This window comes from Pyrus communis, chromosome 9 (assembly GCF_963583255.1).
Source record: "Pyrus communis chromosome 9, drPyrComm1.1, whole genome shotgun sequence".
NCBI classification, from domain to species: Eukaryota; Viridiplantae; Streptophyta; class Magnoliopsida; order Rosales; family Rosaceae; genus Pyrus; species Pyrus communis.
This window is the reverse complement of record NC_084811.1, coordinates 12366763-12390442: the sequence shown is the minus strand read 5'-3', so window position 1 is coordinate 12390442 and position 23680 is coordinate 12366763. Positions and strand designations below refer to the sequence as shown.

Sequence of the window (23680 nt, the reverse complement as noted above, 5' to 3'; positions counted from 1 at the left end):
TGAGTCTGATTGTACTTGTTCCATTCATATCCGGTGTGAACATGGTTAAAATATTTCGGCTTTCTAGGTCGGTCATGCCACCAGTATACCTGCATCCACATTTATTTCATCAAATTCTGCAGAAAGACGTGGTATATATGCCCAACTACAGTTTCATTTTTCCTTGAGTATAACTGGGGGGAAAAAATAAAGTGCAAATGAAGATAATGGACAAGATGAAGTACCTGCGAGTCAAGGTTCACTTCAGACTGCATCTCCATCAACCATGTCTCCCATGAATTTCATGACCTTCTCAAAATTATCTTCTGGCGGAGCTGGCTTTGACGTCGTAGCTTCTTGAATCCACCTCTGTTGTTCTTCTAACACAGCCACACGCTTCCTTTCCTGTTAACACAGCACAAGACTAGTGCGGTTACACCAATGCACTTGTGCAAAGAAACCTTGCCAGTATTAGAACCTGAATATTACCAGTATAGCCTTGTCCTCTTCAGGGTCGATTACTTCCTCATTTTCATCTCCATGCAACAGCTCTGGTGAAAATGACCCGGCCTCTTCCTCAGCCACATGAATCTCCTCCTCCATGGGTTCTGGAGAAAATGTTTGAGCATCTGTATACAAAAATGTATTAGCAAACATTTTGGTAATAAAATCCTAAACCTACAGGTCAAAAGTGTGCATACCTTTGACATCAGGCTCACTCTTCTCCTCTTCGGGTTGTGAATCGTGAACCCTATCCAAGTTCATTTCACCATCCTCCCATTTCACAAGCCGTTCCAAATGCTTGTGCAACATTTTAGCATGAATTTCTTTCAAACAAGCCTGTATTGGAAGGAGTTAAATAATGAGTCCAAACACTGTAGCTGAGAAAAAATGCAGAGACATTAAAGAATGTAAGGATAAAGTACCTTGGCCTTGAATATATGGAGGCGTGTGAGAACAGCCTCCCAATACTCAACAACCTTGGCTGTTCCAGAATGCATTTCTGACTCGATTTTGGACTGTAATTCCTCTAATTCACTGAAAGTCTTTCCTTCCAAGAGGTTCTTGACATCTGCTTCAATGCTAGTATGCAAGCCTCTTTGTTCCGCAAGCAACTCAAAAGGAGGTTCCTCTCCACGAACCTTAGCTCGATCTATTGCATCTTTTTTCCAACCTTCAGCAAGCTCCCAATCACAAACCACTAAAAAGTGCCTGTCATATTGTATAGTAGGAATTTAGGATACAGTCCCAAAACAAATCTAGCTTGTAACATATAATTATTTAGGTAATATCTAGATTTAATTACTAAATTTTTTGGCAATTAAATGAAGTCCAAGTAATAACTATTGTTTGCAGCTGGCAAAGTTGCAACCCCGCACACCTTTGATTCTCTGATTAGCTCGTTGAGTAAGCTAACTCACTCTAGGCAACTCAATGGACAAAATAAATTTTGAATATAAAGAAAAATAACCAAATAAAGGAGCATCATCGCTGCTATATTTATTTTGTTTTTTTTTTTTTTTTTTTTAACTGAAACGATGATGTATTAAACATCAAGATAATGTACACAGGATAGCACAAATTACTCAAACCCAGACGTAAATGTCAAGAATTATAGTTGTGTCTTTATAAAAGACACGCGCCCTGATTATATCATGGGCATCAAATACAAAAAAGATGCACTAGCATCAACACTCCTTACTAGATACAAAACTGCCAAAAGAGAAATACAACAGACTAGGTAGTGTACATTATCGATGTGGGCCTCGTTAAAAAGCCTTCCCAAAGAAAACCATGTGAGACAAAACTTCGGGATATGGAAAAAAGAGCGCTGCACATGCCAGCAATATGAAACCACTTGGAAATTATCTCCCAATAATGTCTTTATAAGACGACCACATCAATAATACAAAAATATTAAAGTAATCAAACCATATCATAAACCAGGAGAGAGTAACTAATTAGCATGACTAGATTAATTTGAAGCACTCATATCTGGGGGTAAAGTATCCATGAGAAACATTGTAAGAGGTAGAAAGGCACTAAAAGGAAAAGAAAGAAAATAATACCTCCCAGTACTTCACATGTGTTTCCGTTGCCCTGTCGATCAAGATGCATTTTGATGTCATCTCGAAGCTCTTCCATTTCCTTTACAGTCAATCCCTGCATTGTACATGTAAAATGCCAATGTGAATTATGATTCCTAAAACAGTTCAATCTATGTCATGATTATGTTTAGGCGTGTGCTATCCACACAACCCTTTTTACTTCTCACACACCGCTTGTTGATTTCTATCCTTTGATCTTCTTCAATTCATCCAATCTGACGGCCGAAAATTATAAGAGTGCGTGAGAAGTAAAAAGGGGTGTGTGGATATCACACCCCTTATGTTTATTAATGCTACAAAATATCAAATTACGACATTGAAACAGAAGACACACTGAACATTAAATAGAGAGAAAAACATTTGACTTGAAACGGAAATGCTAATGCTTATTTCATGTATTCAACTTTATAACATCCGTTTCGAGATGGAGAACTGAAAGTAATAATTTCCTAAATAGCGAAAAAATAAAATAAAAATTGATGGTTCAGGCTGCTATTGCAAGAATTAAGACTCTTGTTACTTGAGAGCTCTAATTAAGAACCAACTCGATCAACAAGAACAGAAGCCCTTCCAGATAACCCACCCACCCCCCCCCCCCCCCACCACACAAGCGAGCACACATCTAAAAGCCCTGGAAGGAAACATTCATTAACTCTCTTTCTATCTCCACTCATTGCAAAGAACAGGTGCCTAACAATTTCCGTACAAAATATAAATGAAAAGCAAATTAATTGCCATGAAGAATAAATAAATTTTGTGAAAGCATGCACAAGTCTCTCAGAAATATTTACCATGAACACCATACATGGCTTGTCTATCTCAATCTCAAAGTCATCTGAGCCACTGAGATGTTTAGACAGTACATTGATTGGCTTAATAACCCCTTCTCGCACTGTGATCTCTGACCTGACTTTGCTTTGATCGAAGTGCAACTGTACGCAGAACATGTAGATTATCAAAGTGGCAGGTAAAAGAAAATCTCAACACATTCACATAAGCTACAGCATTGGAAAAGAAAAATGCAGATTCAATGCAAAAATTGGCAAGAATAGGAATCTATTGATTGAATTCGGCACCACACCTCTTCTTCTTTTTTCTCCCAGTCTTGGAACTCAGCCCGAGCACAATCTCTGATTAGCAGTGCCTGTAGAAAGAAATCAACTTTACTTAAACGAAAAACTATGCTAGTCCAATTAGGAAAAGAAGAAACTATAGAAGTATCATTTCCAATGGGAAAATGCATTCAGAGTTTCACTCCCAAGGGGTGTGTTTGGAAGTGCTTTTACAATAACTGAAAGCACTTTTGATGAAAGTGCTTTTGGAACCAACCCTTAGTAAAAATGCAAGTGAATCCAGAAAAGCACTTGAAGTGCTTCCTGCAAGAAGCACACTGATGCTTCTTCCAAAATGCACTTCAAGTGCTTTTGGAACCCAGAAACACTTTCACCAAAAGCACTTTAATCTTGAAAGCACTTCCAAACATGCCCAAGATCTTCAATGAAAAAATATAATCCATACCAGGCAATAAACTTACCATTTCTTCCTCATGTTGTGCTTTCTCAAGTGCCCTTTCTTCCCTTCTTTTCTTGACCTTTTCAATCTCTGCCTGAAGGATGAATTTGTAATAAATACATGCAACTGAACAATGGTTAATTACTGAAGCCAAAAATCCCATGCTTTATCATAGAATTCATTTATTTTGCAACCCCAGGCAGCAAGGTGGCATCTGAAAAGGAAATGGTCTTGTGATATATTAAATAGTTGTAACAAAGCCTAAGTAAGATGTTCAAAAATTATAGTAAAGCCAAAGTCTTCATTAAAATTATATGCTATCCTGTTATTATTTTATCTTCCTATTTAGCTAACTTCTGCAGCACGTCCTCTATGAAAACACTTCTTTAGCACATGGGTTACTGGATAATGGGATGGTTTCTACACTCTTGTTGTCCTTCATGCTAGCTAAGCACGTGCTCCATTAAAAAGTAATTTTGCAGGCGGGTAAATATATGTGTGTGTGTGTATAATACCAACCCACTCTAACAGTCAGGTAAAAATTAATACAGGATAAGTATAACATGAATAAAAGCAGAAAGTCGGTAAGGTAGTAAACTTGAGTAGTGCCTCATAATATAAGACAACTTGCCACACGTCCAAATCTCCTTTCCATATTAAATGAGCCATTCACATAAGTGCAGTACACAATTACCTAAGAGAAAGAGCAACCTTGACCAAAGGAAAGAGCCTTAGCCTCGCAGGGCTTAGTTCCCTTTGTATTCGTAGCAATTTCAAATGCCTCTCTTGCCTTGTAATTATCCTAAATGGTTTATTGAGATACCAAACTGATTATGCACTAGTAAATTCCTTTTCTATCCACATCCAATCCCTGGTGAGTGGTGGTGGGCACTTGGAACTGAAAATCGAAAGCGAAATACGGACCAAATTGGACCACACCGAACAGTTTGATTTTTGCAGTTACGAAACAGTTTGGGGTTGAAACTGAACTGCAGGCTAAAAAAAAAAAGTTTGGTTTCGGTTCTTATTTCTTAACATCTAGAGCCGAACCAAAACCAAACCGCACCTCATAATATAAAAAAAAATATTTAATTTAATAGCCAATTAAGTGTTGGAGTGTAAGTGGTTATTTGTGAACTTGTCTTGCACTCGAAGATACTAAATTTCCTTGTAATCTTATATTTCTTAGGTACCAAGTAGCATAATATATTAGAGTAGGCTTTTTAAAGTTTATAACAACTAATGTACCTTATATTGTTTATGTTTTTGTACTGTGTAGAGTTGGCCAATTTGAATTTAAGCATCGCCACTCTTACACTTTATTCACAACTAAACAACAACTCCAAGGCAACAAGCTTCTAGTTCTCAAGCTTCTAGTTCACAAGATTCAATCAATGGATTATCCATCGGTTTCACTTTCACAAGGTCCAAGGAATCCCCAAGTATAGCATTCTCAAGCTCAAAGGCCTCCTAAACCTTCGAAGAGTAAGTGTCCAAAAGGAAAAGGACCAGGATAAGGTTGAACGATTCAAAGTAGTGACTCGAAACAACAAAAAAAATTTGTTGAATTGCATGATCAATTTATTTTTTGGGGTTGTACTCATGCCATAAGGCATTTTGGCGTTGAACTTTGTTTGAATTTAATTTTAGTATGGTAAACTTAACTTTTTCAATTGGATTTTACTAAAGTAATGTCATAAGGCATTTTGAACTTTGTTTCAAGTTGAATTTTAGTGTGGTGATCATCATGAATATTTTTTTTTTCAATTGGGTTGTATTAATGGCATAAAGTATTTAGTCTGCAAATGACTAGGTTTTGAACTTTTGCGTTTCTTTGAATGTTGAATACTTGTACTAATGCCAACCTTTTAACGGGCCTACAAGTGAGGCACAAACCGAAACCAAGACGTGCCCACCCCTACTAGTGACTCAGGACTGTGTTCCGTTATGAAAATGCTAATAGAAAAGAGTTGTCTTTTCTGTATTCTTTCCTGGGTTCCGTTGCTATTGCGGGCTTTATGACATCAATCAGAGCATATAGATATCCCATCAACACAACATATGGCACTGAAAGGATCTCGACTAGCCACCAAAGCACGAAATCCATTATCCTTCAGAAAATTGATCCTATTCGAAGGGTGCATAATCGCATGGATAAGCTCATACTAACCCGTCAATTTGTAATACAACTTGGAATTTTCCTTTGGAGGTGTCGGGAAGGAATTGGAATGTAATATATACAGATACAGGAAAAAAAATTCCCATTCTCTATTAGACTTAGTACAACGCCAACAAACGTCAGCAGCTAAGCTTGTCATTCCATGTAATCAATCTTATAGTGCTCCAACAACTAATGCTGATTCCAGTAACTTATGAGATAAAATCGAATATTTAGGTCATGAATTTCAATCAAATTCTTCATGGACCTTCCAACAATGGGATAAAATCTTAGGAGATTGAAGATTACGAAAACTTTCTCGAACAGGTAGAATTAGCAACTAAAAGAACAAGAGAAAGTCCTTATGGAAGATAGATTTACCAGATTATTTCCACAACCTCATATGAAATTCTATGCTGAGCATAGTCTCTAGCTTATGTCTCTGACATTTTAACTGATTGGAACTTAAAGTCCAAAATACATAAACTTTTATTTAAGACTAATACCGCCATAACCACAAGGAATAGAACACAACGATTAAAAAGTAACAAAAGAGAAGTAATTTTGGGCTAGAATTACGTACCATTCTTTCGCTCTGTCTTTTTCTCTCAGCCTTAACTGTAAACTCATCAAGCGGAACACCGAGTGACACATCACGCTCAATCTTCTTTCGCCAGACAAACCTGAAAACAGCATAGTGCAAACTCAAAAATTATCTTACAAACAATAAGCATCTCCTATTGAAACATAGGTATTTGTCAGCCACCACATACAATATAGATAGTTTAGTCAATGAGATATTCCAATAAGACTACACAGTTGTAGCTGTACTAAAAAAAATTATTCAAATCGGAAACTTACTAAATGCAACCAACTATAATCATAATACAAAAAGGAACAAAACACCCAAAAACACCTGAATGAAAATGCGAACAGTTACATTTCAGCGTAAACGCACTTCCTCATCCTTTGAGATTAACCATATTCTCCAAGAAATATAACCTATTGCTTCACAAAGCCAACTAATTTCGCAACAGAGAGTCCAAATGTGCTCTATAACCCAAGATTGAATGCTGAACCCAATGTAACGAACGAATAGAGTTTAAATCCCAAAAATTTAATAAAAACTTACATCTCATAGAGATTGGAATCGCCAAAGGGATTCGAATCATTGGAGTAACCCGAAACCGTCTTCGATCTTCTTGGCTACTCGAGCTGCCAATTCAATCAAAACCAAGCCCGCCACACATTCAATGTCATAGAAATTCAGAAGAAAAAAACAAACAAAACAAAACCCTAATGGACAAAATTGCAACCTTCTTCTCTGCCTTCTTAGCCAAGTACTCAGAGATTTGCTCCTCCGTAACGCTCTTCGACGACCTCTTCGTCTTGCGGTCACGGTCCTCGCTCTCATCGCTGTCGTATGACCCGTCGTCGGAGTCCTCCCGGCGGTTGCTCTTTCTGCGGGTGCTTCGTTCCTTGCGCTTCCTGGAGCTCCTCGCCGGAGAGGAGTCGCGGATGTCGGAATCATCGGACTCGGTATACGATGCGGAATCGGAGTCGTCGGATCTTCTTCTGTGGCGACTCTTGGAGGACGACGACGGTGCATCCTTGTTGCTGCCACTGCGTCCGTAAGATCCATATTTCGCGGCAAAAATTTTCCAGGGGTTTCTTTGGGTGTGTATCGAAACAAATGGATATACAAATTAAAATTGGACAATATCGGGTCATATTTCAGAGGCCCACACCCGGCCCATATTTATTATCATATGCCTTTAAAACAAAAAAGCCGGAAAGCTGTGACACAGGGAAAGAGTGTGACAAGTTGCCTTTTTATTTCAAAGGTTTTGCCGCTAAAATTTAAAATTTTTTTTAAACCTTAAGAATGAGGGTACGTCACAACACGAAGTGGTTTGGTTCGGTTAATATTGTTAGAAAACAATTCAGAAATTAACAAAAATAACCAGAACTTGAAATTATAATATTTTATTAATAAAAAATATTTGTTGTGCAATGAAATTATATAATCAATACAGAAATTAATATAAGAATATCAATGGTACTAACTTGATTACAGAAGGTAGAGGCTAACATACAAGCTATGTCCTTCGAACAGTATTTCCGTCCCACTCTTGTGCTTGTGGTTCTACAACATCTGCTCGACCAGAATTCAACTACCTAATTCTACAACTCACACTAGATTTTAGAACTCTAGCGAATTTGCTTTATATACTTACTCTCTGGAAAATTCGTACGGAAGAAAAGAAAAAAAAAAAGGAGGAAGAAAGGATGATTTCACTTGGATACTGTGATTGCAAATATATAGATTGTTTCACACACTTTCAAATACATGTTATTTGAAAATACACAACTCTTTTCTAAGAGCTGTGTCTTTTAATCAAAATGTTTTTAATTAAAAACTTAATCCGAAAATTAAAATTAATGAATCAAATTAATTTTAAATTCCAAGGGTCCAAGGCCCCTATCTTGATTAATTAATATTAATTACATTCAACACTGGCAGTTCTTTGTTTTCTGACCCCAGTTTGTATCGGAGTATTGTTGGGGCTCTTCAGTATTTGACGTTTACGAGACCGGATATTGCTTATTCCGTGAATCAGGTCTGTCAGTTCATGCAATCACCTCTGGAAAGTCACTTTGTTGCTGTCAAACGCATTTTGAGATATCTCAGAGGAACCATGAATCTTGGGTTATGTTTTCGACCGAGTTCCTTGACTATTAACGCATACACCGATGCTGATTGGGCTGGTGATCCCAATGACAGATGGTCAACCACAGGTTTTGTAGTGTTTTTGGGATGTAATCCCATCTCCTGGAGTTCAAAGAAACAGCACACTGTTAGTCGATCCTCCACTGAAGCTGAATACCGAGCTATGGCTACTACGACTACAGAAGTTGTATGGTTGCAGCAATTGCTCTCTGATTTACATCTTACTTGTCCTGATATTCCTTTGCTTCACTGTGACAACATATCTGCAATGGCATTAGCTACAAATCCAGTCTTTCATTCCAAAGCCAAGCACATAGAAATCGACTGTCACTTCGTTCGTGAACGTGTTCAACAAGGTTCCATTGTTCTGCAGTTTGTCGCATCTGCTGACCAACATGCTGATATACTTACCAAAGGCCTGTGTTTGCCTTTGTTTAGTTCTCATTGTAACAATCTTATGCTTGGTTGTTCCTCGCATAAGCTTGAGGGGGAATGTTAGGATATATATATACACGTGTAACAATTGTATTGGAGGACTGCAGAGTTAGTTATATGTGTGCTGTATTTATAAGTGAGGTCGGTCACAGTTGGAATGTAATGAAAAACTGAAAATTTCCCTCCTCTTTCTCTCTCTAAGTTTGTTCTCTCTCTTCGATACGTTTCTTCTCTAGTGTTTTCTCTGTATTACATATATTAGGGTTGTTATCATGGTATTTAATTAAAAACTTAATCCGAAAATTAAAATTAATGAATCAAATTAATTTTAAATTCCAAGGGTCCAAGGCCCCTATCTTGATTAATTAATATTAATTACATTTAGGCTTACATTATACAAGCCTAATCTACATAACCATAAAGCACAAGGCTTCAATTCATTTCCAAATAATCCATGTTCTAATAACTAGACTAAAGCACTAAATCTATATAAAGGGCAATGAACCTTTAGTGTTTCCCGATGTGGGACACCAAAAGTCTCAAAACCCTTACAAATATCTTTCAAATGCACGCTAAACCAATATCATAATACGAGTAAGACGTCTTACTTTTTGCCCATGCTTCTCCACTTACTTTTGATATCACATCAACAATTTTGGAGTTACTCGCTTAAAATGTAATTGACGGGGGAGGTTTCGAACAAAATCACAAAGCAAGATGAAAAGTCTTCAAAGCGCATACTTAACCATCATAATATGGCTTTTTGAATGTCATTATCGAATCCAATTCAAGGGGAGTGATCTCGTGGGTGAATTGATGCAACGATAATGGCAGTTGGGAGACGTTTCCTACTCTATGCAAAATCTAGGGGCTAGGAAACTCTTTCCATGCGTGTAACTGGTCTTGGGTCCCAAGATAGGCAAATGAAGCGACGGATTTCGTGGCGTTGCATGTAAGACCAGAGATGTGTGACTTAGTTTGGGTCAACAAACCCCTATCCTCACTCGTTCAAATTCTGAACAAAGATGGGCTTCCATGGCCTCCAACCTAGTCTCGGTTTTTTGTTAGTTGTAAGGGTGTGTCGTGGTTTGTTGATCTCACGTCTCTCTCCAGCTCCCTTGCTCCTTTTATTTATGCTTCTAATATTGTTAGCCTAGTTTGGCTTTCTCTGTTTTCTCTGATTCAGCCCTGGTAATGAAATATCTTTAGTTTTCGAAAAAAAATAATAAATAGAACCATCGTAACTTCGGGGTTTAAGTTGGAACCCAACCAATCCATTAGTAACCAGTTTTGTTCTATTGTTTCGTCTCCCTTGACAATCAATGTATCAAACAGAAGTACGTCTGTGAAATTCGAGCTCTATCTTTCGTCAATTGATGAGATTATGCAACAGAAAATTAAAATCAAAACAGAGAATTATGTTTGCCAAAATATTAAAAGCACTTGAATCCAAAACCGCAAAATATTAAGTTCCGAAACTTCATCAATTCTATCATTCCTACGACGATACCAGAGTAATCTATAGCAAAGAAACGCTTAACGTTCTATGAAGGAAGAAAAATACTCGGCTGTGCGAACAAAAGACCAGTAAAAGCAAACACTGTGACAGGCCAAAGACGGAGAAGGTGCCAATCTGGTATAAAAAATTCTGTCTCCCGGAGCTTGAGCTATGGAAAAGCCTCTAACCATCGCCTACTTTCAATTGACTGCAACCTCAGCAGAGAGATAACTCGGATGATTGTTATCTTTGTTAGGTACTTTGGTCTTCGATATCCTGAGCACCTGAACTGCTTCTTCCACTTTCGCAATCAAAGAGTCCGGTGACTCCAATAAATTCAGCAGCTCTGAGTTGTCCATTTCAAGTAGCATCCCAGTTATCTTTGAAGCTAGGTCGGGCTGCACGTAAAAGTGTTGCGTAAATGTTAGTCTCGGTCCTCAAGCAGCCATTGCGTTTGGTTGATAGTGTATTTGGAAATTTTAAGGAGTGTTAAGAACAGCATCAAGAAGATTGGAATTTCTGATGGAGCATTAATACTGCTAGAGATGACAACTATAGAAACTTCTAAAGGGGTCAATGTGGAGAAAGCGTGACCTTTTGTTTATGGACAAGTGGATAGAGCTGCTCGCCAAGTATCTGTTTCTGCTGCTCGGGAGAAGCGGCAGCAAGCATGCTACTCAGCATCTCCGGTTGAACGACAACTCCAACAGAATTGGAGGCAGCAGACGAGACTCCTCCTTTATTCATTTCTCGTTGACGCCCAGTAGGAACAGACTTAGCCTGCCCTGTCTGCTGCAAAGAAAGGCTTGGACGGATTAGAACTTCACGAGTAACAGATGGACACATCAGGCATACTTGAAAGCCAGGGAAACAAATATTCATCTCGATCCTAAAGACTACTAAACTTGTTGGTTTTTTATTCATTATTATTTTCGAAGAAACCAAACAAGAATAAAAGCAAAAATTGTTTTATAGGTTCGTTAAGTGCTGAAAGGTATAAATTCTGCAGGTATATACAAGGCCGACACACACACGAGTAACAAAAGCTTGTTAGTCAAAGAAAAAAAAACCTGCTGATTGTTTGAATCTTTTGCAGATTGTGGCAACGGATTGGGCTGTTGTAAATGTGGCATATATGCGCCTCCCTGAGGAATCATATGCCCGTTCATTCTTCCCCTATTTTGCCTATGTTGTCGTGGAGCATTAGGAATCTGCAGATGCGATTTTTAAGTTAGCATAAGCATAATTGCTATAACAACTAGGCATAGGAATAATGGTACTCACTACAGGACCCAGTGGTGGTTGATAGGCTGGTCCAGATGTAGGTAAAAAGCCATTGGGTCTCCATCCTGGCCACAATCCCAAAGGTTGATACATCAATCCCGCTCGAGGAGGCACTTGTGGAGCAACCCCAGAGGGAGCTTGATAGTAGATAGGAGGGTATCCACCAGGGATCACAGTTGGTGAAGGACCTGCAAATCCTGCCACACGCTGTGCATGCTGAAGCTGCAGCTGCGCTTGTCTCTCCTCTTTCCGTTGGGCAATAGCCACATACAATGGCTTCCGATGAAACATATATCCTGTGAAATAACAAAGGCAACATGATTAGCAGCGCGAAGAAAATATGAGATACAAAGGCATTAGGTAATCCGAGGTCAAAATACTTACTGTGAAACAAAAACCATAAATTGAAACACAAACTTAAAAGTGTATGCATAAAAATTATAGAGCAGCAGTTATTACAAGATTAAAGAAGAAGAACTTAGAACGTGTGTGTTCGATTGTCATAAAACGTTGTAAAGAAAACCGCCAATTATCAAAACTGAGGAATGTTACCATATAAAGATTCTTAGGTTAAAAGCAACAGATCCGTGCAATCAACTTATTACCATGAAAAGTATTCACAGCTTTATTGCCCTCCTCAGGGGTAGAGAAGCAGATAAAACCAAACCCCTTGCTTATTCCTTTGTCGTCTCGCATAATTTTTGCAGAAGTAATTGTACCACACTGACTAAAGTGTTCTGCCAGCTCTTCTTCACTGACATCGTCGTCAATGTTCTTCACATACACATTTGATCCCTACATATAAAACAAAGAAACACAAGGATGAGATGCTACTATAACCCTGTTTGATTCACGGAAATAAATTGGTGGGAAATCAATCCCCATGTCATTTCCCAGGAGATGGGAAATGAATGGGATTTAGGATCTAGGGTCCTAAACCCTAAACCGAATATGCCCACTATTCATTTCCCATGTTTGGTGATGTTGGGAAAGTAAACCAAACATAGGAAAGTAAATTATACCAAACATGGGAAAGTAAATGATTTCCATGCCCTTTTCTTGTAAACCTAATGGAGGCAAGAAATCTTTGGGAGAGAAATGAGAAATCAAAACTACCTTGAATTTTAACATTTGCTCTTTTCGTTTTTCCTCAAACTGCCAACGCAAAAGATGCTCGCGCTCTGCCTTTTTCTGAGCCCTTGCAACATATAGAACCTTGGAGCCTATTCAAAATAAACCGCCGGACCAAATATTAAAGGTCTGTATAAACAAATCCATATTTCCAACCAAATTAATGCCATAAAAAAGATGCGTAACTTACCAAGTTGTGATCCATTCATTCCTTCCATTGCTCGTCTAGCATCATCTGGGTTCTCGAAGTTCACAAAGCCAAAACCTCTAGAGTTCCCATGGTCGTCCTTTGCAATCGCGAAGCTAACAATTTTCCCAAACTCTGAGAACTTCTCCTCCACAAGCTTTTCCTTGAGAGTTGGATCCAAATTCTTCATATACAAATTTGTATATTTAATATCAGGATTGGGCAAAACGCGATCGCTCTTTCTAACAAATTTCGCAACATACCTGTTACATGAGTTGTAATTATTGCATGGTTAATACCCAGAAGACATCTTTCAACAGAACAGGAAACAATAAATAAAAAACTGCACATACAGCTGCTTGTTTTTGACAGTGGTGCCATTCAGCGCCTCAATAGCGGCAATCGCAGATTCCTCAGACTCAAACTGAACAAAGCCATAGCCTTTACTCTTCCCGTCATCAAACATGGCCACTTTGCAAGACAAAGTACGTCCGAACTTCTTAAACATTTCTTCAAGCTCTACACTATTAATTGATTCGCTCAAGTTCTGCAACAGAAAATCAAATATTTTTACCATAAATATTCACGTCAGAGAAAAACTACACATAATATGGAAGTATGTTCTCCATGACTTAGGGTTAAAGCAACATCACATACCTTGACAAACACGTTCCCAATTCCACTTCTTCTTGCATCGGGATCACGATGAGACCACATGACCCTTATCACTCTTCCATTAAGAATTGAATGGTTCATCACTTCAAGAGCTCGAATTGCTATTAGAGAAAAACCAAACGCGATAAGAATAAAATTAAGACCACATACACAAGAACTTAACATTCGTGTATGTGCCCGCGCGCGCAAATTCATGTGTATGCACGCGCGCGAGTGCATGAGAGGAGTTGTCCCTCTTTACAAACCAAACAGATCAGTTAAGAAAGCGCACACAGCCCAACTATCAAACAAATCAAAATTACAAAATCAAAATTCATAGTTTTCTATTTCACAGTGCATATGGATTTCCAAATTTCAACAATAAGAACAAAATAATCTCAACACAAATCATATATTAAAAAGGTAAATAAATAAAAACTCGATTCAAAATTTAAAAAAAAAAAATTAAGAAAAATTTATCCTATGTTTCCATTCAGGAAACAAAATCAAATTGCTGCAAACAAAAACCGACCTTCTTCAGGTGTGGTGAAGTTGACGTAGCCGTAGCAGAGAGAACAGTTGGTGGCGGTGGCGGTGTCCCTGCAGAGCCGAACGGACGTGACACCTTTGAAGCCTTTGAAAGCCTCCTCCAGCTGAACTTCGGTCATGTACGGATGGAGGTCTCCGACGTACAGCGACGCCGCAGGAACACCCCCCGCCGTAGGTCCAGCCCCCACCACCGTCTGGGAATTATTAGCAGCCATGATCGCACGCAGAAATTTCAAAAACAACCAAAAAAAACAACGCCCGGCCGGCGTTCTCTTGGGTTCTTTAATGTACAGTAATTGCACCACCAACTCTTAGAGAGAAAGAGAGAGAGTCAGAGAGAGTGGTTCTGATGAGTTAGAAAGTAGAGAGGGGAACGGATGGGAATTTTCTCTTTTTTTGGGTATTTTTTTTGGATTTTTTCTGGAGAATTTTGGAGAGGTTAGAGAGAGACTCAAACTCTGTGAAGATTAAGGTTTTTTATTTTTATTTTATATATTTGTATTTGCATGGAGGTTGTTGGAGTCCTTTTCCACAAGGATTCATTCCCACAAGAGGAGTGTGGACGCGCGATTCGGCGCGTGTTGGTACGCGCCGTGAAACGACGTGGCGTTCCTTGAATCGTAAGCCCCGTTTAAGGAAATTCCCAATTTTTAAGGATATTTGTTGGTTTTGTTTGGAGGACATTTGGAATTTACATAATTTTAAGGAATTTTTCGCAATTTAAAGGAAATTTGGTATTTTTGATAATAAAAGTTTTAAGGAATGTTATATATTTTCTAAATAATTCATCATTATTATTTTGCCTAAAAAAATTTATTTACGTTGAATTATGTATGAAAAAGTAAGAGTTATCAATGAACACTACGAGAGCATGCTATGTTAAGTATTATTCTTCACACATTCATAATATAAGAGTGCGTAAATTACACTACTTTGAATGCCGCTTCTCAAATTCAAGAACACTTAAATGATAATTTTTTGTAAAGCGATTAACAGTTTATTATTACTGACATTATCTACACTCTTTCAAAGTGTGCTTAAATTTGCGAGTGTATGAAATCGAGATTAAACAAGAAGTCCTCATAGAACTAAAGCCTTATATTTTTTTATACAAAAGAAATTCAATTTTGAGTTAGATATGAACTAAAACTAATTGAAATTAAAATTAAAATTAAAAAAAAATAAAGAATAAAAGGATTGTGATCTCCCAAGTCCTAATCGGACCAAGACCAGAAGAAGCATGAAAATAGGTCCCACATGTGGAACGAGAATGCCACATGTAAACGAAAGAGTGGGGAGCGGGGTAAATAAGTGGAGCCCAAGAGCATAAGACTACTTCAACTGTTCACACAACCGTTTGTTCGTAGGGATTATCGGTATTTTTCACAACCAGGATTTTAACCCAAACATTGCCCTTTTTCACGCTCACAATCCCTTTTCCTCACTGATTTTCTCCTTTAAAAAAAAAAAAAAAAAATATATATATATATATATATATATATATATAATTTAAAAAACAAGAAAATTTGTAGTTCGCACATGTAGCTTTTGATATAAGTCACACAATGAGTGACTATAATAATTTGGTATTGATTTTGTCAATTTTTTTTTAACAAACGATACCAACTACACTAAGGGGACGGCAGTGGGCTTAGCCTCACAATGAGTTGGCAATAATGTGGTTCAAATTCGCCTTTGGCAAGAAATGAACCTAAAACCTCTCACTTACAAGTGAAGATGAATACTACTATATCGTAGTACTAAATGACTTGAATTTGTCAATTAAACCTCTTACTTATAAGGGTAAATTACACTTTCACACCTCAGGTTTAGGGTCTATTTCAATTCCTTACAACATCTTCAAAACCATTTCACTTTCATACCTTAAGTACTATTTTATTTCAAAATAATACCTCCGTTACATTTTCTATCCAGTGATCCGTTAAGTGCTGAAGTGGCAAAAAAAATATTAAATTTTTTTTTTTAAAACCTTAATCTTCAAAAAAAAAAAAAAATTCAAAAGCTGCAACACCCCCCCCCCCGGGCCCATAATTCCTTCCCGACAAAACCAAAACCCATTAATCCCCCGTCGGGGCACCGCCGAAATCCCATCCCCTTCATCATCATCCCCATTCGTTGTCCCTTCCTGCAACCTAAATCCAAAACCACTCCCACCCATCCTCCACATCGTCCTCCGCACCTATCCTCCGCGCACCCATCTTCCCATCCCTCCCAATCCGAGCCCAACCCACAACCCAGAAGAAGGAAAAAAAAACCACCCCTTTCTTCTCCCTCCTGTCTTCCCCAAACCCACTGTACACCCATCCTCCACGTCGTCCTCCGCACCCACTACCTGCAACCCAGATCCTCCCAATAGGTGTGGATTTAAGGAGTGGGATGTGTAGAAGAGGGTGGGTTTCTGGGTGAGGTGGGTCACGGAGGAAGGTGGGTTTGAGTGGGTCGTACGCGCGCCGGGGGGTTGGAGGGGTGGAATTAAGGTTTTTTTTTAAAATTTTTTTTTTTTTTGCCACGTGTAATACATTTGGCAACCACATCAGCACTTAACAGATCAATTGATGGAAAATGTAACGGATGTATTATTTTGAAATAAAATAGTACTTAAGGTATGAAAGTAAAATGTTTTGAAGATGTTGTAAGGAATTGAAATAGACCCCAAACCTGAGGTATGAAAATGTAATTTACCCTACTTATAAAGAAGAAAAATATCACTAAATCGTAGTGCTAAGTGATTGATTGAGCGATAAATAAGATAGGTTAGTTTAAAAAAGAAAGTTTCCATGCTTGCATCATAATTCCAATTCATGATTTATAAGTTGGTAACAGTTAGCAGTAGTAGGAAAATAACTCATGTGTTTATATTTCCCGATGTCTCTCTTTTCACGTAACAAGAAATCCTAATACATCAAATTGTTCTCTCTCCAACTCTCTCCTTGCCTGATAGAGAGGAGGGGGATGCGCCTACTATATGAAAATCACTAAGAAGTTGTCGCATTAACACAAGAAGTGCCGAATGTTGAGAGGCTTGCGAGCGAGAGTTTCATTGGCACAGGACGCCATATTTCGATGTATACGTGTCGTATGACACAAGTGCATTGACCACATTATGTAGAATGGTGCTGCTATGTTGAACAGTTGTAGGGGCTTCATATGATTACAATAATGGTACCCAAAAGTACAATTCCAACTGAATTAATTCAACTGAATCATCAAACTACAACACTTTGAGTTCTCTGCAACATTTCCTGACAACAACAATGGACTATTTTCCAAGTTTCTTGGAGGACAAAATACGTGTCAACATCGAGAAACTGTTAAAAGTTTCAGTTATGTACAAGGCTTGGAATCATCAAGTAAACAAAAATGATATCGACTCAGACTGACGTACAGAATTTCTATATGCCTAAGCTAAGTCAAGCAATAAGCAATAGCTACAATAAATTTGCTCTGCTTCCACTCGAATACTAACTTCATTAAACTTGTGGAAAGATGGATTACCATTCTGGCAATGCTGAAGATGGAGAGCGCTTTATGACGCTCCCATTCACGAGTCAGAAGTAGAGCAGAACGATATACACTGGGAACCAGGTGCTTGGCAATACAACAAACAATAGCAGAAGGCTCCGCTGATCATGATAAATAAAAGATCAGCCAACCCAAGACGCTTTCAACAGAGAATGGAACTTAGAATCTCACGTTTATATTACAGCAAGGGAACTCGTTAGCTCCACAGTATGTGCATTAAGAAAACCAGAGTTCCTGTTGTTAGATGCTTGAAAAGGATGTCTCCCGATGAGCCGCTATGATTCAGCTGTCCTGCATTAATATATTCGTCTTTGCTAGAAGTTACAGAGACGTTTACTGACATTGAGCCTGTAAAGGAGAAACTCAAAAAATATGACATAGGTATTGGTAACTGGCCCAAAGTTGTAAAGGAAGTGAAACTCGTTATTCAACTTACAATCGTAGTTAGCCCACCCAATCCTTTGGCGAGCCAAGTCATAGACAAATATCTTGTCTTTTAGAACAAGATCTGCAGTTGAAGAAACGAAGGGTCATCAGATGGCACATTGATGATTAGCATACATGTTTAAGTACTATTCATAAACACAAATTATGATAATCAATTTCTATCAGATGCTATAGAAAGAAACTGCAGATTGCTCAGAAGCCATTGCAGATTCTTTCGAACTATTGAAAGCTCCAGACCTGCACAACATGCCATGCAAGCCTGCACTTGAAATTTATCATCTACCAACTCAAACCTAAACTACAGAGCCTTAACCCTTGCTCGGGTTTTTTAAATTTGCCTCTAAACTTTATTCATTTATTAGAAAGCAGCCTAGTTTGAGTTTTATAAATCAAATTCAACAGAATAACAAAATGCTCCGTATGTTCTGCACACACAATATGACTTCCAACTTTCGGCCATAAAGTTAATCAACCAGCCTAAATTTGGGGCCTAACCTCCTAAAATCGTCACCCCTCCCTGAACCTTCTGAAAGCCAATGCACCACATAGCAGCACCTTCCTGTTACAATAGAAATAACCCATTAGACTTACGCCATGTAATTTGCAGTCATGATGTCTAAAGAAACTAATTTAAATAAGAAAGTTTAAAGGAAGCCAGAGAATACTTACAATGATCCCTGTACGCATAAGGTACTCCTCTGGTTTCAACACCATCGATGCACCTCCGGCAAAGTTTAGACTAACCGAAGGAAATACATCAGCCAAACTGAAAAAAAAAAATAGATGTCATTCAGATTTATTTATTTTTAAAAACATAAACAGAAAGAAACAAATTGCCACAATTATGCGCACCCTCCATGGTCCACCATTGTTCTTATGGAAAACTTCAAAGATATTTAGACAAAGAACCAACCTGGTGGAAACTAGATAACACTGGTTTCCTTTCGAAATGGTGGGAGTCACGGTTTGTGAAGCAGCCGAAGTTATCTACAGATACAATCATAAAATCAGGTTTAAGTACGGAGATGAAATCATATTGTTTCCATGCAATATTATATCTGATGTCAAATAGAATGAAATCATATTGTTTCCATGCAATATTATATCTGATGTCAAATAGAAAGGAAGGAGCAGATATTTCACAATCACATCAAAGTCAAGTTGGCCCCATCAGAAACTAAACCGAGAGATGAAATGAATCAAATGATGAAGAAAGAAAGAAAGAATTACAATAGGAACGAAGCTTAACTGTGCCTTAATTAATGTAGCTTCTGCCCATGAAATTACATCATAGATCAAGCAACACAGAAGACTCAAACACCATCAAATTGATATATATATATATATATATGTATATGTATATGTATATATATATATATGTTCTTTTCCTCTAACAAAATGACCTTCTTCGTCCCAATGCTAATGATGAAAATTATTTAAGTGAATTAGCGTATCAAATCAAGTGAACAAACTTACGGCGCTAACGAAAGGATCAAATGCTTCTTCCACAAGGTATGACAACGTTGTTCCTGAGTCAACAATAGTTCCTCGACTGTTTGATGTTGTAAAGGCTGCTGGATCAATTGGCAAGGTTTGCCCATTGACAGCGATGCTCTGCAGATTTAAATTGTAATGTGGCCTGAAAATAACAAAAAACAAAACTATATTACCGAAAAAATTACAGTTGAAGGGACAAAAAATAATAACTGTTATAAATCGTTGCAATTAAAAGAACAATATTAAAAGTAATAGTGAGGTTGACAGAGTATAAATTTTTACGTTTGATGTTTCTGCACAGAGAGAAACCAGACTTCCTCAGTGAAACAACAATCTTATTATTATCAGATAATGTTAAAAACAAATCACTAGCACAATGGGGATGAATGATGCTGAATCCTATCCAGATATCAAATAGCCAAGCACAAAAAGTTTAAAAAGCCAAAAGTGATATGACTCAATGTTAAGTTGCAGCATCCTTGGTGTATAAAATATATTTGGAGTCAAGGTCCATTGCTAACCAAATAAATTGTGCGTTTAAATGAAATACGACAGATATAGAAACACAAAAACACGAACAATGATTTAAATGTGTAGTAGAAATTAATTTCCACTTCATAGACTGGGTTATACTTATATCTTAAAACTTTTAACCTAAGTCAAACATCACAACCATAAATAAATTCCAACAGGGTAGAGACATACTGTGACGGGACAAGGGGACTATATACAATGCTTGGCTCCAAAATCTCGCCAAGAACAAGTATACCTCCTCCATTTCCATCTCCCTTCAAGCAATGGGAAAACACTCTGGGAGTCATCCCTCGAGATGACAATTGTGATATAACAGAGAGAGACCCTTGGCCGAACCCAAATATCCCATCCACTGCTTTATCTGTCTTAGTCAAACCACCAGACTGATACGTACTACACCTGCACGACCATCCGAGGCAATAAGCTTCAATAAAAAGAAACATGAAATATGATGTAAGCATCCAAAGAAAATGAAGAGAAATTACAATATAGGATATCCCATTACTCTTGTTTTAGTCAGATATAACAAGTATTGAACAGGTATTAAACCCCGACCCCCCTCCCACCCCCACACACCAACAAATCAGAGAAATTCTGCACAATCAATTACGGTTCTTCTGGCACACATCATGCTTATTGTTATTTATGAAGCAGAGTCACTATTACTGCTAAATGATGGGACTGGTCAGCCATACCATTTTAAAATATACCGTAAATACGGATAAATTATGTACACCTGAAACAAAACATGAATTATTTATTGATAAAACCTGATCAATCTTCATATTTATTGATAAAACCTGATCAATCTTCATACTAAGTTATTTATTATATTTCGCCTGTATCATTTGTTTGTCAATTATTTCTTTATAAGCCTCATTTGTTGTGCACGCCCTTTCAGTATAAGTTGAAACACTCACCCGAAAACAACAAATGCTGATGAGTTAGCGATATAAGACTGCCCCAGAATCATGTCAAAGTATAGTGCATCCAATACATAATAACCAGTCGTCCCACTTCCATCACCATATTGGAAGGTATAACTGCACTGATTACTCTGAGTTAAACATTCAGTTGACGAAGTATGAAATGAGGAAGTGCACATTGGGTCTGTACAGGGGATCAGCCCTGCAGTTGAAGAGCTAGCAGAATCATAGAAATTGAGCTGAATCTGCAAAAAAAGGGGCAGAAATTTGAGAGTTTGTTACGCCTTAACTTGCCCCTTTACTCTACAAACTTCTTAGAGAGACAGCAAGCAACAAAACGAAACAGAACTTACACCGAGTCCGCTAGATTGGGGGCAATCACTGCACGAATTGCAGGTAATCCACAGGATGTCACTTCCGGTATCAATCTGTACATTGAATTCTTTCGGTGGAGAGCCCAATTTCACTTTGGTAAAATAAAGCCTAGATAAAACAAAGATGGAACGAAAAGTCATTAATCTTAGTTGCATAATAAAATAAGAAGAAAACTGAATAGAAACAAGAAAAAAAAAATCCAGAAGAACACTAAAAAAGTCCAGAGAAAGCATTGAAGAACTCATTTGCAGAGGAACTGAAAACAGCTAGAATCAGCAAGCTTCGAGCTTTTTGTAATTTTCTTTCTTATTTTCATTTTCTCAGCAACCAAACAGAGCTAGAAATAGAAAATACAAACACGTAGAGACAATAAATGCTTACCCAATTAAGAACCCGCAAAGACTAACAAACACCCAGAAGAACACTCAACTCACCCAACAAAATCTACCTAAAATTCAGACAAACCCATTAATCCAAACGCATTAAAAGCTTCATTTAAGAGAACCCAGATGATAAAATTACCCGACTAGGTAGGGATCGGAGGTGCCTTCGACTGAGAAGTTGACAACGCCGCCCACCACGTTCTGCAAGAGCCGGGCGTGCCTGACTCGGTCCCGGGCTAGGAGCTGGTCGAGGTCCACTCGGTGGCTCGGGGGAAGAGCACGCTCTAAAGAAAGAAAGGCGGCCGGGAAGCTGCAGTAGACGACGGAGAGAGAGAGCAGCGCAGCGAGGGAGGCCAGGATCGGAATTTTGGAGACCCGCATTTCGGCGAAACGGATGGTTCTTTTAGTTGGGTGAGAGGGAAATTCAGTGGCAAAGATGGAGGTGGTGGTGGTGGTGGTGGTGCTTCTTGCTTTTGTTCATTGACAGAGAGAGACTGTCAGAGTTTAAATAGAGACAACAACGACTATTATACCCTACATGTTGACTGAAGCATTGACGTTGAAACAAGCACCCTTTAGGCAGTTGGATTACAATCATAAAATACCTCACTTTCTTGACAGCCAATGAAGTGACATTTTTAGGCCAAAGAATTAAAAATGGAAAGTTGTAAATCGCCCGATTCTACCGCTCGACTTTCGAGTGATGTTAATCCAAATTGATGATGTCTTTGGTGGTCAACACAGTATTGTTTATTTAAATTGAAGATGTGTTGACAAGATTGTTAGAATAATTAATATTTTTTTCAGGGGTATAAGAAGGGTTTCGCGTTGAGTATTTTGAGTTTTCATTGAGTTGAAGAGGCCTCTCATGTTGTAGAACCACTTCTATGTATAGGATGAATTTCATGATAACCAGGTTTCTAGAGGTAGAGTTTTGATAGGACTATGGGTTGGTTTGGTATTGTTGTGTTTTAAAAAAAAAAAACTACTTCTGTTGTGCTATGAAAATAAGCAGCAGAGTGTTTGGTAAATCTTTTTTGTAAAAGTGCTTTTGAAAAAAAAAAAAAATGCAGTATTATAGTGTTTGATAAAATTTTATGTAAAACTGATGTGAAAAAAAGCTGATTACTGTGTTTTTGGCTTTTTTTCACCCAAAACTGTGAAAAAAGCTGAAGCTGAATGTTTACTAAACATAAAAAAGCTCCTAACTTTTTTTGACAGCCAATTTTTTCAGAATTACCTCAGTATCAAACTAGGGCTATGCCTACTCGGCACTCACCCAGATATCCTCTTGACTTCATCTCTTTACATGCGGTTATTCATGCAGTGGATTTTGCCTAGGCAGAAGGCTGGACGAATTTCTAAATTGAATGTGACTCTTCTTGAGTAGTACTCATTATGATAGGATGCCAAGGCTTATACGTAATAGTTGAATTAATTGTTTTACTCTTCTTTTTGGCATGCATATTCGTGTCACCTATATTTTTTCGATAGGGAAATTTACTCATAATTAATTGGCTAGTTTTGGCATGAGTGCAGATAAATTTTTAGTTATGACAGAAACACAAGTAGTACATCACGTGTTTTAATAGGAGTGATGTGAAATTTTATTTTTTAAGTTATTAACTTTTTAGCACACATATCTCACCATTTGTATAATGATACGTAGTGTACCATCCCGCATATCGATCACACTGAAAAATCTCTTGTGGGTGCGCTGCTATGGCTTAAGTTCACGACCTTTCTTCT

The 23680-nt window shown here is 37.9% G+C and overlaps 3 protein-coding genes across 4 annotated transcripts; all 3 read right to left on the bottom strand.

Annotated features, from left to right (window-relative positions):
* Positions 1-226: 226 nt before the first annotated feature.
* Positions 227-3762, bottom strand: LOC137744402 (splicing factor Cactin-like). Its single transcript, XM_068484225.1, has 8 exons — positions 3622-3762; positions 3169-3231; positions 2879-3019; positions 2049-2142; positions 906-1153; positions 681-819; positions 469-608; positions 227-384 (listed from the first exon to the last, which is right to left on the bottom strand). Exons 1-8 carry the CDS (start codon positions 3760-3762, stop codon positions 244-246), a joined length of 1107 nt encoding a protein of 368 aa, XP_068340326.1. The 3' UTR covers positions 227-243.
* A 6638-nt stretch (positions 3763-10400) lies between these two features.
* Positions 10401-14641, bottom strand: LOC137744630 (polyadenylate-binding protein 7-like). The gene is made up of 10 exons (XM_068484403.1): positions 14210-14641; positions 13681-13799; positions 13377-13570; positions 13027-13286; positions 12822-12928; positions 12311-12500; positions 11706-12001; positions 11492-11632; positions 11016-11213; positions 10401-10819 (listed from the first exon to the last, which is right to left on the bottom strand). The coding sequence occupies exons 1-10, from the start codon at positions 14439-14441 to the stop codon at positions 10622-10624; spliced, it is 1935 nt and encodes a 644-aa protein (XP_068340504.1). The 5' UTR covers positions 14442-14641; the 3' UTR covers positions 10401-10621.
* Positions 14642-17410: 2769 nt separating this feature from the next.
* Positions 17411-22426, bottom strand: LOC137745651 (aspartic proteinase 36-like). 2 transcript variants are annotated; one of them, XM_068485642.1, is made up of 11 exons: positions 22071-22426; positions 21527-21656; positions 21168-21418; positions 20419-20646; positions 19693-19855; positions 19130-19203; positions 18886-18982; positions 18712-18775; positions 18206-18277; positions 17941-18117; positions 17411-17870 (listed from the first exon to the last, which is right to left on the bottom strand). In XM_068485642.1, exons 1-10 carry the CDS (start codon positions 22310-22312, stop codon positions 17966-17968), a joined length of 1473 nt encoding a protein of 490 aa, XP_068341743.1. In that variant the 5' UTR covers positions 22313-22426; the 3' UTR covers positions 17411-17870; positions 17941-17965. The 2 variants fall into 2 exon arrangements, with proteins under 2 accessions (XP_068341743.1, XP_068341742.1); XM_068485641.1 differs by having other exon boundaries at positions 17411-18117.
* Positions 22427-23680: the final 1254 nt, after the last annotated feature.

Coding starts and splice junctions, on each gene's coding strand:
- LOC137744630 (XM_068484403.1), bottom strand. CDS start 14,441: ATGGCTGCTAATAATTCCCAGACGGTGGTGGGGGCTGGACCTACGGCG. Junction 13,571..13,680: donor TTGGGAACGTGTTTGTCAAG/GTATGTGATGTT, acceptor TTTCTGTTGCAG/AACTTGAGCGAATCAATTAA. Junction 12,002..12,310: donor AGCTGTGAATACTTTTCATG/GTAATAAGTTGA, acceptor GTTATTTCACAG/GATATATGTTTCATCGGAAG.
- LOC137745651 (XM_068485641.1), bottom strand. CDS start 22,312: ATGCGGGTCTCCAAAATTCCGATCCTGGCCTCCCTCGCTGCGCTGCTC. Junction 21,419..21,526: donor CCCAATCTAGCGGACTCGGT/GTAAGTTCTGTT, acceptor CTTTTTTTGCAG/ATTCAGCTCAATTTCTATGA. Junction 19,856..20,418: donor AGTCCCCTTGTCCCGTCACA/GTATGTCTCTAC, acceptor TGTTATTTTCAG/GCCACATTACAATTTAAATC.
- LOC137744402 (XM_068484225.1), bottom strand. CDS start 3,762: ATGGGATTTTTGGCTTCAGTAATTAACCATTGTTCAGTTGCATGTATT. Junction 3,232..3,621: donor CACAACATGAGGAAGAAATG/GTAAGTTTATTG, acceptor TTCTTTCTACAG/GCACTGCTAATCAGAGATTG. Junction 3,020..3,168: donor GGGAGAAAAAAGAAGAAGAG/GTGTGGTGCCGA, acceptor TTCTGCGTACAG/TTGCACTTCGATCAAAGCAA.